This window comes from Theropithecus gelada, chromosome 2 (genome assembly GCF_003255815.1).
Source record: "Theropithecus gelada isolate Dixy chromosome 2, Tgel_1.0, whole genome shotgun sequence".
Lineage (NCBI taxonomy): Eukaryota > Metazoa > Chordata > Mammalia > Primates > Cercopithecidae > Theropithecus > Theropithecus gelada.
This window is the reverse complement of record NC_037669.1, coordinates 40571084-40586750: the sequence shown is the minus strand read 5'-3', so window position 1 is coordinate 40586750 and position 15667 is coordinate 40571084. Positions and strand designations below refer to the sequence as shown.

The following is a 15667-nucleotide window of genomic DNA, read 5'->3' as shown; positions in this document are numbered from 1 at the left end:
AATCACATTTATTGAAAAACCTATTTCTGTGTTCTTTCACCTTAGCTCTGGAACATTCCTCCCAGTAGAAGCACTCAAAGTTCTTTATTCCATCTACCAACCTTAGTTTCCTAAGAAACCGAACATAAGGATCACTCTGTCCAAATACACAGTCCATATTCTTAGCAATAGCTTTCATCCCTTAATACCCTACATTCTTCCCTCTCTGATAACCTAGGCTAGTAATCTCAGAAGGAAATAATGAAGTGTCTTTACTTCTCTCCCTTAAGATTAAGATATATTACCATTTGCCATCACCCTGACTCCTTTCATCTCAGCCCCGCCTTGATTCTTCTAGCACATGTTCTGCAAAGCAAGAACTCTTAGCCCAAATGAAAGAGAAAGAATAGGGGAAAAGGGTACTCAAATGCCCTTAAAAGCTCAAAAGTCTTACCTAAAGATCTTCAATAAAGTTTTCCCTGTCCATCTAATAGCCAACTTAGGCCTTTGTAATCCTTTCACTCCCCCGTCCAAAATTCTCACCTGTAGTTTTGCCATGTTTATAACCTGGGGAAAAGGAAAGGCAGAAAATATATGCCAGTTGTTTGCCCTAAAATGAGATTTTATTCTGCTTACCACTAGTCTTTATGTCTTTACTGTCAGATTACCTGTGTGCAAATTCTGACTTACCATGTGCCCAAGGGCAAGTTACTCAACTTCTCTGAACTTCAGTTTTCTCTTGTGTATAAAGATAATAATAATTCTTGCTTCATAGGACTGTTCTGAAAATTAAATTAGGTAACACATGTAAAGCACAGTATTTGGCACATAAGTACTGAATAAATATTAGCTGTGGTCTTTAATGGTAGTTCTTTATTCCTTTTTTTAAATCTATGCCATTGATGCTGATTGAAACCCCTCATTGAGGAAGGAAGAGTGGGTACAATTGGGTATTAGGGCAAGTGTCTGATCTCTATTAGTTTCAGACACCAGAAGAGATGCAGGTTTATCTAAGCTGGCTGAAACAACTCAACTATAGCTTGTACAAGCCCTTTAGTTACACAGATGGCTGTAAAAACTGTAGAAGCCAGCTAATTCTACCTCTTCTGCTTTTCTTTTTCAAATTGACACATACCACCTCTTGAAGATGGAGGGATCATTGGTTTCATGTCCTATTCACAATCTGGGTAATATAGAAAAGGGTTGGGAGTTTGAAACCTATAGTGTTTTGACCATAAGATGATATCCTAAATTCTAGTGGGCATCAAAGGTTTTCCTCTTTTGTCTATATCTTGCTGTAATAATTAATTCCCGGATTTACCTTTCTATCTAGGATTTTAATTGATTCTCTTCAGTTGTATTTTATTGTATTTCTGGGCCTCATTACATTTTGTTATTTTTCTCAGTCTATCGAAATCCGTGCATGTACTTTCTACTATTCATACTTCTTTACTATTTAATGTCTCCACCCACTCTCTTGTAGTGGCATATTTCTTTTGCTCTCATAACTAAATCTCTTACAGGTAGGAAGCTTACATGACTAAACATTATTCAAAGAACTAGAAAATTAGACATTTGAGTAGATTAGCCTCAGGTGATCTACAGGACACTATTTTGTCAGCTAAAGAATAGCAATTGTATCAAATCAGTACTATTTTAGTAGATTTTCATTACTTAGTATTATTTTTAATGAGTATAAGTAATGAGCATAAATAATATATGTATGTACTGGTATCTATGGCAGTACTATGTACAGTGAAGAAACAACATAGCTTTTTGGATGAATAATTTCATATGTACTTGAAGTAGTTTTGATTCTCTTGATTAATGAAGTGGTTCTACAAGTAGGAACAGGCATGGAGTAGGCACTCAAGAAGTGTTGAATGAAGTAAAGATCTGCTAAAAGTTTAATGGCATTTCGTCAGCCCTTGTAAAATAAAGAGTTATAAAACTGACAGAGAAAAGTTTATGGCTAATTATTTATAAATATTTGTAGAGGAAATTTTAAAATAGTTGTGTCTGAGTTGTTAGTCATACTAGAATGCTAGATTCATTAAGCAACCTAATGCTTCTATTTACTAAGCTTCATTTGGCCAATTGTGAAATGAAGAGGAATTGTTAAGGGACTAACATTTTTTTCTCTGATTATTTTAGGTATTATTTTCGTACACGACTTAACAAATAAGAAGTCCTCCCAAAACTTGCGTCGTTGGTCATTGGAAGCTCTCAACAGGGATTTGGTGCCCACTGGGGTCTTGGTAACAAATGGGTAAGCCCAGAATTATTTCACAATTGGTTTGAAAGGTTGCAGCAATCACAGGAATGTACTCCCCTGCGTAACACTTTGTAAGATGTTTGATTTGCAAAGATTTTTCTTTCAGTGTATAGATTATCTTTTCCTTTTAACAGTATCTTTCACAAAGCAATAGTTTTAATTTTGATGAAGTCTGATTACTCTTTTTTTCTTCTATGGATTGTGCTTTTGATATCATGTCTAAGAACTCTTTGCCTAATCCTAGATGATGCAGGTTTTCTCTTATGTTTTCCTCTACAGATTGTATGGTTTTACATTTTTATAGTAAACCATTTATATAAAACATTTTAAGTTTTGTAAGTTTACATTTAGATTCATGATCTGTTTTAAGTTAGTTTTGTACAAGATGTGAGGTTTTGGTTGAGGTTAATGTTTGCATATGAATGTCTAATTTTTCCAGCACCATTTATTGAAAAGATATCCTTTCTCCATTGAATTGCTGTTGCTCCTTTGCCAAAAATCAGTTGACCATATTAGTATGAGTCTATTTCTGTACTCTAGTTCTGTTCCATTGATCTATGTGTCTGTCCCTTCACCAGTACTACACTGTCTTGATTATAGTCTTAAAATTGAGCAGTATGATTCCTTCTACTTTATTCTTTTTCATAATTGTTTAGCTATTATAGTTTTGTTTTCCACATAAATTTTGAGAATCAGCTTGTCTATATTGACAAAAATTTTGGTTGGACTTTTATTAGAAATGCATTAAACCTATTGATCACATTGGAGAGAATTAATATCTTTATTCTGTTGCATCTTCCAGTTCATGAACACAATGTATCTCTAAATTTATTTAGATCTTCTTTTATTTCTCTTATCAGCATTTTGTAGCTTTCATCATACAAATCCTGTGCATGTTTTATTAGATTTATACCAAATTATTTAATATTTTTGAAGCTATTATAAATTGGTTTTTGTTTTGTTTTGTTTTGAGACTGAGCCTTGCTCTGTTGCCCAGGCTGGAGTGCAGTAGCAAGATCTCAGTTCACTGCAACCTTTGTCTCCCAGGTTCAAGCAGTTGTGCCTCAGCCTCCCAAGTAGCTGGGATTACAGGCATGTGCCACTACACCTGGCTGATTTTTGTATTTTTGGCAGAGACAGGGTTTCACCATCTTGGCCAGGCTGATCTCGAACTCCTGACCTCAGGTGATCCACCTGAAAGTGCTGGGTTACAGGCATGAGCCACTGTACCTGGCCATAAATGGTATATTTAAACTTCAGTTTCAAATTGTCCATTGCTAGTATAAAAAAGCAGAATTGATTTTGAGTGCTGACCTGTATCCTGTGACCGGAGTTTTTAGTAAAATCCTTAGGATGCTCTACATAGACAAGTTTATTTTTTCCTTTTCAATCTGTGTGCTTGTTGTCTTATTTCTTGCCTTATCACACTGGCAGCAACTTCCAAAAGGGTACTAACTGGGAGTGATAAGAGTGAATATCTATGTGTTATTCACAATCTTAGGGGGAAAGCAGTCATTTCACTATTAAGTATGATGTAAGCTTTAGGTTTTTTGGTTGACACCATTTATCAGGTTGAGAAAATTTCTTGATATCCCTAATTTGCTGATAATTTTATTAATATCATGAACAGATACTGAATTCTGTCAAAAGCCTTTTCTGCATCAATTGATATGGACATGTGGCTGCTTCTTTCGGCTGTTAGTATGGTGGATTACGTTCACTGATTTTCAATATTGGTGGATTACATTCACTGATTTTCAAATATTAAACCAGCCTTCCGTTCCTTGGTCATGGTATATTACTCATTTTATATGTTGCTGGATTTGATTTGCTAATATTTTCTTCAGGATTTTTATCCATGACAAGCATTAGTGTGTAGTTTTCTGTTCTCATAATGTCTTTGACTGGTTTTAGTGTGAGGATAATGTTGGCCCCATAGAATGAATTGGAAGTATTCCTTCCTCTTCTATTTTTTAGGAGAAATTGCGTATATTTGTTGTTATTTCTTCTTTGAAGGTTTGGCAGAATTTACCAAGAGACCATCTGGGCCTGGAGGTTTCTTATTTGAAAGGTTTTTAACCACAAAATCAACTTCTTTAGTAATTAGGATTATTCAAGTTATCTATTTCATCTTGGATGAGTTTTGGTAGTTTGTGATTTTCAAGGAATTCATCTATTTCATTAAATTTTTGAATTTATATCAATAGAGTTGTTTGTAGTATTTGTTTATTGGCCTTTTGATAGTTTCACGGTTTGTAGTGATATGACCTTTTTCATTCTGATTTTGGTATTTTATGTCTCTTTTTCTTGTCAGACTTGTAGAGGTTTATCAATTGTATTGATTTTTTTTTCCAAAGAAGCAACTTTTGGCTTCATTGATTTTTCTCTATTGTTTTTCCGTATAGAGTTTAATTTATTTCTGCTCTTATTTCTTTCCTATTGCTTGCTTTTGCTTTATTTTGTTCTCTCTTTATAGCTTCTTAGATTACTGATTGGATACCTTGCATTTTTGCTAATGCAAGCATTTTAATGCTGTAAATTTCCCTCTAAACACTGCTTTAGCTGCATCCTGCAAATGTTTGAATGTTTTACTTTTATTTTCATTTAGTTCACAATATTTTCTAATACTTCTTGAGATTTTCCCATGGGCTGTTTAGAAATGTGTTATTTAGTTTCCATGTATTTAGAGGCTTTCAAGTTATTCTTTACTATTGACTTCTAGCTTAATTTTATCATGATCTAAGAGCATACTTTATATGGTTTCACTTATTTTATATTTGTGCAACACCCAGTATGTGACTTGGGTGTTATCTCTGTTGTTTCAGTTTTCAGTGTCTTTGGTATGCTAAGGAGGATAAAATCTATGCATGCACAGCTTTGACAATGAGCTCAGGCATTGATTAACTACTTCATGGGGTTGCTTTCTCACACTTCACCCTCTCTGCAGTCTCTGCCATACTTTGTGATTTGGTGGGGCTCCCTTTTTTGGTCCCCAAGCCAAATTTTCTCATGCACTTGCACAACTGCACCTATGTCCAGGGCCAAGTGGTAGAAGGACAAAGAATAAAAGCAATGGGAATTTGCCCCACCATCTTGAGATACAGTTCTATCAATCGGAAAAATTTCCCTTCCTCTGTACTCATAAGCAGGGGTTCCCAACCCCTGGTCCATGGCCTGTTAGGAACCAGGCCACACAGTGAGAGGTGAGTGGCAGGTTAGTGGGCATTACCACCTCCTGTCAGATCAACAGAGGCGTTAGATTCTCATAGGAGCATGAATCCTATTGTGAACTGTGCCTGTGAGGGATATAGGTTGCAGGCTCCTTATGAGAACCTAATGCCTGGTGATCTGAGGTGGAACAGCTTCATCCTGAAACACCTGTCCATGGAAAAATTGTCTTCCATGAAACCAGTCCCTGGTACCAACAAGGTTGGGGACTGTTGTTGCTTTTGAGCATTCTGCTTGTGTTACCGCCTTTGCCACAACTATCATGAAATTGCTCAGAGGCTGGCTTACAACAGAAGGAAAAATATTGTATTTCTACGCTATCTCCAAGTATTCGGGAGCCCCCTTTCTTGTTTCATGAGCCAGAACTGCAGGCCACCTTCTGGAGTTTTCTGTTCGTACTTCTGAGTTTTAAGCTGAGTTGCATTCAGACAAGGGGATATGGAAGGGAACTGCTAATTCAATGGTTCTTCACATTGCGGTCTTCCTCAAGATGCTCACTATGAATTTTTCAGAGTCTTCAAATAGCCACTTCATGCATCCTGTCCAGGTTTTTTAGCTGCATTCACTGGGAAAGACAAAATAGAGTTTGCTTATTCTGTCTTACCTAGAACAGAAACCCATTTTCTATTTTTTGATTGAAGCAAGTCTTTCAAAGACTTTGTTTTCTGTGTGGAAGTCTAATTGTTATGTGAAACCTAAATGTAATATAAGTTTGAGTATATATATGTAGATTCCTGCAATACCTAATAAAGAATAAGCACAACTAATTTAAAACCTATATTTCAAAGCCTAGTTGATATTTCTGGTTTCCTATCTCAATTCCTTTCATCACTGATGTCTTCATTAACCTAGCTTGTTCTCTATTTTCTACTAAAATTTCTACTTAAGAAACTTATCTTTAAATTTAGGATTAGGAGACAGCATATTAATATCAGAAAGAAATCTGTATTTGTGTGAGGGAATTCAGTAAAAATTCTGTATCCATTTGCATTTTGACAGTACAGCTTCATTTTGATCCTATAGATAAACCTGCAAATGTATAAAACAACCTTAATACATTGGTGTGCTTTGTTGGTGCATTATTTTATAGCATCAAAAGATTTGGAAACAACCCTAGTGTCCGAGCAACAAAAGATTCATAGACTAAATAATGACATATCCACATACTGGAGTAGTATTCAACATTTGAAAAATAATCAGGAAGATCTCTATGAACTAAATTAGAAAGATCTACAAAGGGTACATTATTAGGTTTAACAAATCAAAATGCAGAGAATATATATCATATACCTTCTATTGTGTAAGAAAGAAAAGAAATAAGAATATGTATTTATATTTGGATAAAGAATCAGTGAAAAGATAAATAAGAAACTAACAAAAATGATAACCTATAGGGGGCCAGGGGAAACGGGTGGATGGGTGCAGTGGTAGGAGCAAGACTACTTAGCATATATATCTTTTATATCAGATTGAGTTTTTAGCCATATTTAAACAATTTAGATAAATGTTATGTGGTTTTTACCACAATAAATTTTAAATTTTTATTATAGAAAATTTTAAATGTATGTAAATACGAAGAATGGAAAATGAACTCCCATATACCTGTCACCTAGTTTCAACAATTATCAACATATAGCCAGTCTTGTTTCATCCATATCTCTACCTACTTTCTATCTTCTCCCACTCTCAACTGGATTATTTTGAACCAAATGTTAAAACATCCTATCATTTCATCCATATATACTTCAAAACATAAGGGCTTTTTTTTTTTTAACATGACAGCATATAATTATCACAGCCAAAACTTTAATAATAATTCTTTAATAACCAAATATTATTTTAATTTCCCCAATTGTCTCATAAATGTTGTAGTTGATTTTTTTGAAACAGTATCTAAATAAAGTCCTCTGATTGTATTTCGTTTCTTAAGAGTCAAATCTTAGGTTCTCCCTTCTTAGTTGTTTTTTTCCCAACCTCCTAGCAGTTTATTTGTAGAAGAAGATGGCTGTTTGTCTTGTACAGTTTCCTATATTCTGGATTTGCTGATTGTCTCCCTGTATTGTCTTTTAACCTTGTTTCTCTGAATTCTAAATCTTCTCTAAAGTGATAATTAAATATAGTGATCTGAAAGATGCAAGTTTTTTGTCTTTATTTTTCCACCCAGTATTACGCATATAATATGATACCTGGCTGTGTGTCTCTCTGTGATGTTAAGGAGTTATCAGCCTTATCCATCCATGATAAAGTCCTTCAGAAGGTTACCAGAAAAGATTTCAAGATTAAATTTTAAATTGGATGCTGCAAGATTTTATGAAAAAGATAAAAGGAAACCTAAAAAGAGAAATAAGAGAGCAAACTATATATGTATGCTTTATATGTGTCAATGTGCAAGGAATTGTGCAAGACTATGTGAGAGATGTATGTACATCAAAGATGGTATTTGATAGAAGATATGCAAAAATTTGTATGTGAGACAGAAGGAAACAGTCCTAAACAAAAGACACGCTCAAAACTTTATTCCCTAACAAAGCGAATTGCAGCTTTGAACCATGTCTCTTTAATTAGGGTTGCTGTTGGTATGAATAATCAAAGGTCTTGATCATGCTATTGTTGACTTTGATGCAATAAATAGAATGGTAATATTTTTGTGAGATGGGAGGTTATATATTTAAAACAGTTGTGTTCTGAGGCTGAACAGTTTGTTGAGGCTCTGTAAGATTATTGTGAAGGACATAAATACTTAGTAACTTTGCCCCCTACCCCAATTTAGAATTTCTCTAAGAGAAAGAAAGGGTAGTGTTAAAGGAAGAAAAAAAGCTTTGCTCAACTGGGTTATAGTGATTGGATTATGCAATATTGATTTACTGTCATAAATTGTGCACAACCAGATTTTGCTGACTGTTGTAAATTGAGCTTATGACGTGTCAGAAATCCAAATCTGCTTTATTTCTAATATGTGAGTAGAATTTAAATTAATTCAACAGCAATGGCCTCTGTGTTCTTTTCAGTAATGAAAAGTTTAATTTACATCACCACTCTGTTCTTTGGATAAATAATTTTTTTAAAAAATAAGGATTATAATAGCCAGTGATCCAAGGCCACTAACCCTAAGTGATTCTTATTGCCCGTCCTCTATCTCCCATGGCTCTCATTTCAGGAAACAACTACTTGGTACTAAGTTCTTTCCTTTTACTATTCATTTTGCATTTCAGCTGTTTCCTTCCATTTCCATGTGTTTAACCCACCTTTCTCAGGCTATAGTATCACCTATATTTGATTTATTCTGGGTTTCAGCTTCCTTATTTCTATTTTCTTATTCTTCTTATTTCTTTACTATTCAGACAGAAATGTGTATTGTAGATACAGAGTTAATGCATACCCCAAAAGGCACCCAAGAAGCTTGCCATTTTGTCTTGCAGCACACTATGCTAGGCTTTTGGGTTTTCGCTACACAGAGACTTAAATCCACTCTCTGCTTCTACTCTGAAACATTCCTGAGTTGTTATGTTAGCCTTAGAAGACAGAGCTACATTGGAAGTCAGGTCCACTGACTATAATATACTTGATGGGCACTTAGTTGTTCAATTATTCAGTATTATTCAACATTCAATAAAAACATGGGACCAAATTTTGAGAAGTTAGATGAATAGCTGGAATTTGATAGATGATGAGGATGGATTGATAAAAGAACAAGTAGATGGAAGAAGTTGGAAGGAAAGTGGATTTATAGGTGAAGGCAGCAAAAATCAGTTAATTTTCAGTAAAATAGTTTAAGTTAGTTGCATTTAAATATTACACATCTACATCAGAAAGGTAAATTCTCTTCACCTCTTCATTATTATTTATCACAGGGATTATGATCGAGAACAGTTTGCTGATAACCAAATACCGCTGTTGGTAATAGGGACTAAGCTGGACCAGATTCATGAAACAAAGCGCCATGAAGTTTTAACTAGGACTGCTTTCCTGGCTGAGGATTTCAATCCAGAAGAAATTAATTTGGTGTGTATTTTCACTAATGCATGCTTGTATTATTATCATGTAAAGACAAAACTAAAGACATGTTCAAATTATATATTCTAGTGAAAGAAACTTTATACTTGAAATCAGGCTTTTTGGATTCTAGTCCAAAATGTAGTCAAGATTGGAATCAACATATCTAGACTGAGAGATGTGCACAGTCACTTCAGCCTTTTATGTTGATCTGTTGGAATGTTCCAACTTTATTCTATGAATAATTTAAATCATGGGCTTCTTTTTTTGAGACAGTCTCGCTCTGTCGCCCAGACTGGAGTGCAGTGGCGTGATCTCAGCTTGCTGCAAACTCTACCTACTGGGTTCAAGCAATTATCATGCCTAGGCCACCTGAGTAGCTGGGATTACAGGCATATACCACCATGTCCAGCTAATTTTTAAAATATTTTTAGTAGTGATGGGGTTTTGCCATGTTGCCCAGGCTAGTCTTGAACTCCTGACTGCCAGGGATTTGCCCACCTTGACCTCCCAAAGTGCTGGGATTACAGGCGTGAGCCACTGCACCTGGTCCATGGACTTTTTCTTGAGAAAGTTTTTAAAAATCACACCAAAATTAAAATAAATTGATTAAAGTGGCATTATAAGTTTATTATTATTGCTTGTAAAAAGCCTCTTAGCTTCTTAAACTACAAATTTTACCTTAAAGGGCAACCTAACAGATACATGAAAAAATTATAAACTTTAAACTAGGAGTGCTTCATAAGGACTAATTTATGTACACTTATGCATATATAGAGGATTGAGTCCCTTGATAAGATAACTAGCTCAATTAGAACTGAGTGCTTAAAAAAGCTAAGAAATGGTTGTCATGTAAGCCTGTTAGGATCCCAGAAAAAGATCCTGGCCAGCAACTTCAGTCATGGTCATGTTGTTGTTCACAAATAGGATTTCTGCAACTGTGCACTGGCATTCCAGAAATGCAGTGGTGGTGGTGTAATAGTACTAGTGACCAACATTTGTTGAGCACTTAGGGGTTGAAAACTGTTTTAGTTATTTACATATATGATCTCACATACATCATCTTCACAATCAACTCTATAAGACAGATACTATTACTGTCCTCTTCTTAATGATGAAGACAAGAAGGAGAGAGGTAACAAGACCAAGGAAGGTTACCCAGGTCAAATGGGGTATTCAGATTCAGAGCCTGTGCTCTACAGTTAAGCCTCTTTTCCACTTAATTAATCCTTCAACTCACCTTGAGAATTTGGCGGCTGAAAAATCTCGTAGAAATCATCTAGACCAACAGTTACCCAAATCGGATTGTGTATTTATATTACCAATAGTACCTATGAAAAATTTTGAATAACTGCCCCACAGCTGGAGCTTTTTATTCATAAAGCCTGGCAGGAGGACCAGGAATCTGTAGTTCTAACAAATAACTCAGGTGATTCTGATGCCTTGTTCTGTGAATCAACGTTTGTGAACACTGCTTGGTTCAGCCCCACCTCTACCCCCAGCTTCTGCCTATCATTCCATTGTTTTTTACATTCTGCTTTGCAGTGGAGAGCCCCTTATTTTTCTCAGCTGCCACAATGGAATATTGATGGGCATACCCCAGGTAGTCAGCACTGAACCATGATATTCCAAAGGATTCTTGCTATATAGATATACAATATTCTTGTTGAAGAAGTGCTGAGATTACTTTGAACATTATTTCCAAAGGGAAATTTACCATTGAAAACACTTAATTTGTTCCAGTGCTTACTTTTAATATATTTTAGAATGTATCTGTTTCTAGTGCTTGTGGGTTTCTGTGATAATTGCCTGTGTGTCTGTGTGTGTCTGTGTGTGTGTGTTATTCCTACTTGCCTTACAAAGCCAAGGCCTTCTTTTAACTGTAAGTCAGATGTAAAGGTACTCAGTTAGTGAGACTTCAGCACACACAGTCCCCAAAGAGTTCAAATATAACATGTTTTTGGCCTTTATCAGTGTACAGCTTCAAGAACACAGCACAAATAAGACTAGGAGAGGTTCGGAGAATGAAGGGAAGAAAAAATGAGGAAGAAGATTGAATATGAGAGTTTCAAAAAGAAAGAGCCATCAAAAAGATTCAGCAATTAAATATAAAGCCTCAAATAAAAACTAATGTAACAATATTAGTGCTAACATCAGTTACTGTATAAATTTACTTGAAACTGTAGAAAAGTAAGAATTAACAAATGTATACATCAAAGGTGGAATCAAAGTTAATAAATAACTGCCTGAATAAATGCAAATTGTTTAAATTATAAATAGGTGAATGATTACTTATTTTCTAAAATCCTGTTAGGCTTATTGTACCCCGTAAAAAATTTTCTCTGTTATGTATTTACTTTGAAGTGATCATATTGAAGTATCTTCCCTGGTTAATAGTCCTTTCTCAAGCTCAGACAAGCTATTTGGAGCTATTAATTTTCAGACTTTTCCCTCAGCCATGATAAATGGCAGATGACTCTTTCAGCTCTAAATTTCTTATCCCAAAAATCATAGTGTTTCTCTAGGCTGCTCAACCTGAAATTATGGTACCATAGAATTAAGGTTTTGGGGGTGTGTTTTTGTTTGCTTTAGTTTTTGTATATAGTACTTCAGCTCTATTTAGAATTGTCTCAAACTTTTGACATTCTGATGACTAGCTAATCAATATCTATTTTATAAAACGTTTCTACCACAGGTCTAAGGTTTGTCTCTTATATGCCCCAATTGCTGTAGAAATGTGTTCAAACACTATTTCAAATACCATAGTTTGTGCAATGATGTTTCAGTCTATGTAATCCATATGTGGAATTATCTTTATTATGGTAAGTGCTTGTTGTGCTTGAAAATTCACTCTGCTAGCATTTTCTTAGATTGAAGAAAGAAGGACTAATGTTCTACTACCCACTGTATCCAGGTATGGATTATTTAATTTTTCACAAAAATCCCATCAGATAAAATATTGTTATCCCCATTCCACAAATCAGTAAGCCCAAATTTAAAGGTTTAGTTACCTAACCAATGTTACACAGAGTAGAAATGTTGGAATAGGTATTCCGATTTAGAGCTTGCTGGCTTTGAAGACCCCTGATTTCTAGTACTCTGTGATCTTTGACAACTTTGTTGTAGCCTCTCTTTTTTGTAGTTTTGGAGAATGTATTATAATTTCTGGCCAAAATTTAAAATGTGAGCCTTGGAATGTTGCATATGAATAAAATAGGAGGCTTCATTAGAAAGGAATCCTGTGGGCCTGGAGATTACAAAAACAGAATAAATGTAACAACAGTAATTTTAGTAATTTCTAGGGGCACAGAGGGTGTATAGCTAAAAGATAAAATTTCATGCTTGCAAAGGAGCTTACATGGTAGCCCTTATAATTTGGTCTTAGGTACATTTCAGGTAAAAATCAAAGTACTCTATCTCACAAGGTGACAAGTCAATAGTGACAAGCAAAAAACAAAACAGCTACACTGGGATTCCATCGAATAGTAGGCCTTTTAAGGTTTTAAAGTTATTGTAATGATTAATGTTCCAGATCGTTCTGTCCCTTCTGGGCCCATTTTTTTTCCCTATAAAAAACTTCCATCCAAGAGTAGTAATATATCTTTATTATCAAACGATAGTAGTAGATGTTTATTACCAAAAATAATATATCTTTGTGGCCTACCAAAAGATGTAGTACCTTGCATCCAAAGAGAAATCCTTGGCAATTGTTCTGTTTGTTCTTTGCGCCTCTAAATCCTTATTTTCATGCTTTCTGCAGTTCATATGAACTGCATGGTACTAAATTAGTTGAGCACTGGTGAATAACGAGTACAAAAGTGAAACGCTTACTGTTTTTCATGGCTGTCTCTCTGGTTTTCAGGGTAAATGTAGGTAGGTCACTCCATTAGTACCTTGGTTTTGTTATTAGTAAAATATTAGTAATCTTGTCTTCCTCTGTGAATTATTTGATGATGAATACATTGATTTGATATACTCTAAAATTGTTTAAATGACAAAGATTAAGTGACCGTATTTTCCTTTAGTACTTTCCTCCTTGCTTTGTGCACCATAATTTGAAAATTATTTGAATATTTTATGAGAGTATTATACCTAACAGTATTATGCCTATAGAAATGTGCAACAGGATGAGTTATGAATAGCAAAGAGCTTGGGTTTCCTAACTTTCACTTGTGGATCTTATGTTTTATCTTCTAGGACTGCACAAATCCACGGTACTTAGCTGCAGGTTCTTCCAATGCTGTCAAGCTCAGTAGGTTTTTTGATAAGGTAATGGCTTCAATTAAGTTATTTTTAAACTTAATTTATATATTATGAGAGTTTAAAATTTTTTTGTAGAATCCTGTGACCCTTTATTTTTTTTGTCCAAAATTTCACAGCCTGACTAATACTTGTTTTGGTCTCTCTTATCTGTTGGTATAATTGCCCAAGGCCTGCTGACATATTTATTCCATCACCAGTGTTCTCTAAGTAAAGGGTAAAAGCTACTGGATTTAAATGGGGGTTTTAAAAAGATATCTAATTCCTCTCCTTAAAATAATTTCTATTTACCCATTTTCTAGCTCTCTTTTTCACTTATTCACCCTCCCACCCACATAAAGGCACTGAACTGAGGAGATTCTGCTTAAAGCCCTGAGTTCTTTTTGCTCTCCCAGCGGTTAATATTCTCCACATAAATGTTACTGTTACCTTTTAAGGTAATGTCGTCTTCTAGATTTCCTAGTGTTTCCCTCTCAGAAATATTTGCATTCCAATTATTGACTCTCTGCTAACATCATTTTATTGTCCTCAACTGGAAGGAAAATGTAGAATGACTCAGCATACTGGTAAATTTGAGCACTGTTTGTCTTTCCTTCACAAGGCCATACAACTGCATTGCACATAGTATTGACCAAGTTTAAGTTGTTTGCCCAATGCTGACATTGCATAGTAAGGTAAAATAGGATCTTTCTGCCTGTATTATTGAAAAAGGTTAACTCCTGTGTTATATTTCTTTTTAAGTGACATCTCCTAAGAAGATCATCTTCCCCATAGCTCTTCTTTAGCAATCATTTTTTTCTTTTAACTGTTTAGGGATTTAATATTTGGCCCTTTTCTTCAGCATTAGATAAGCCCCAGGTTTAGTTAATTTGGGATTTAATATTCGGCCTTTTTGTCAGCATTAGATAAGCTCCAGTACCCTCCTCGATTAATATTAGGCCACTAGGAAAATTTTGCCTCACTGCAAAACTTCTTAACTGGTATGTGGCAAATAGGGTACAGATGTGCCTAGATACTGATTTCCCTCAATTCTCAGAGCAGCCAGAGCCCTCAGGGTGGGGGTTGGGTGATTGGCAGCCTCTTCCATTTTCCCCAGTGTGCTGTGCAAATATTAGCATTTTCTACGTGTGCCATGACATGAAAAATGTTGTGCAGCACTGCAAGGAGCCAGATTTTCTCTCCACATTGCTTTCAAACTTAAAATGTAAGAATTTCCATTTGGTTTAGATCCGTGGCCGCATCAATACAAAATTTTGTCCCCTATGAGCAACATCTTACAGATCTGCTCTGACCTGGGAAGATCCCACAGTATGTTGTTTAAATTTAAATTTTTATTAGTTCTAAAATTAAAAAATAAGATATACTAAATTACATCCTAGAGAAACTGGATTATTGACTGGTAAAATCCAAGTTGTCAGGCAAGGCTTTATTTTTTAAAAAATCAGGAGTACACGCTGCAAGTCAGGGGTAAAGAATTATGACCAAAACCAAAAAGGTAACTTCTCTTTTTATTGCCTGAATCACAACAAAATGTATGTGGGTTAGGAGGTTGGCCAGACCTCCAGACTGAGGTGGTTGCCTGAAATCAAAGGAGCTGACAACCAAATTTCACCCAGTTTCTATACATCAGTTCTTCCAGAATTTAGCATAAAGATTTCTTCTCCTTCTAGGCACAGTGCCTCACGCCTGTAATCCCAACACTTTGGGAGGCCAAGGCGGGCGGATCACAAGGTCAGGAGATTGAGACCATCCTGGCTAGCACAGTGAAACCCCATCTCTACTAAAAACACAAAAAATTAGCTGGGCGCGGTGGTGGGCACCTGTAGTCCCAGCTACTCGGGAGGCTGAGGCAGGAGAATGGCGTGAACCCGGGAGGCGGAGCTTGCAGTGAGCCGAGTTCGTGCCACCGCCCTCCAGCAGCCTGGGTGACAG

The 15667-nt window shown here is 35.5% G+C and overlaps 1 protein-coding gene across 3 annotated transcripts in view; it reads left to right on the top strand.

Annotated features, from left to right (window-relative positions):
• Positions 1 to 15667, top strand: part of RABL3 (RAB, member of RAS oncogene family like 3) — a 38851-nt gene that overhangs the window by 19665 nt on the left and 3519 nt on the right. For 2 of the 3 annotated variants that reach the window (XM_025377866.1, XM_025377865.1), the window contains exons 4-6: positions 2134 to 2248; positions 9334 to 9484; positions 13673 to 13744. In XM_025377866.1, the coding sequence (XP_025233651.1) occupies positions 2134 to 2248; positions 9334 to 9484; positions 13673 to 13744 (338 nt within the window). The remainder of the gene's footprint in view (positions 1 to 2133; positions 2249 to 9333; positions 9485 to 13672; positions 13745 to 15667) is intronic. The other variant, XM_025377868.1, reaches the window with a different exon arrangement.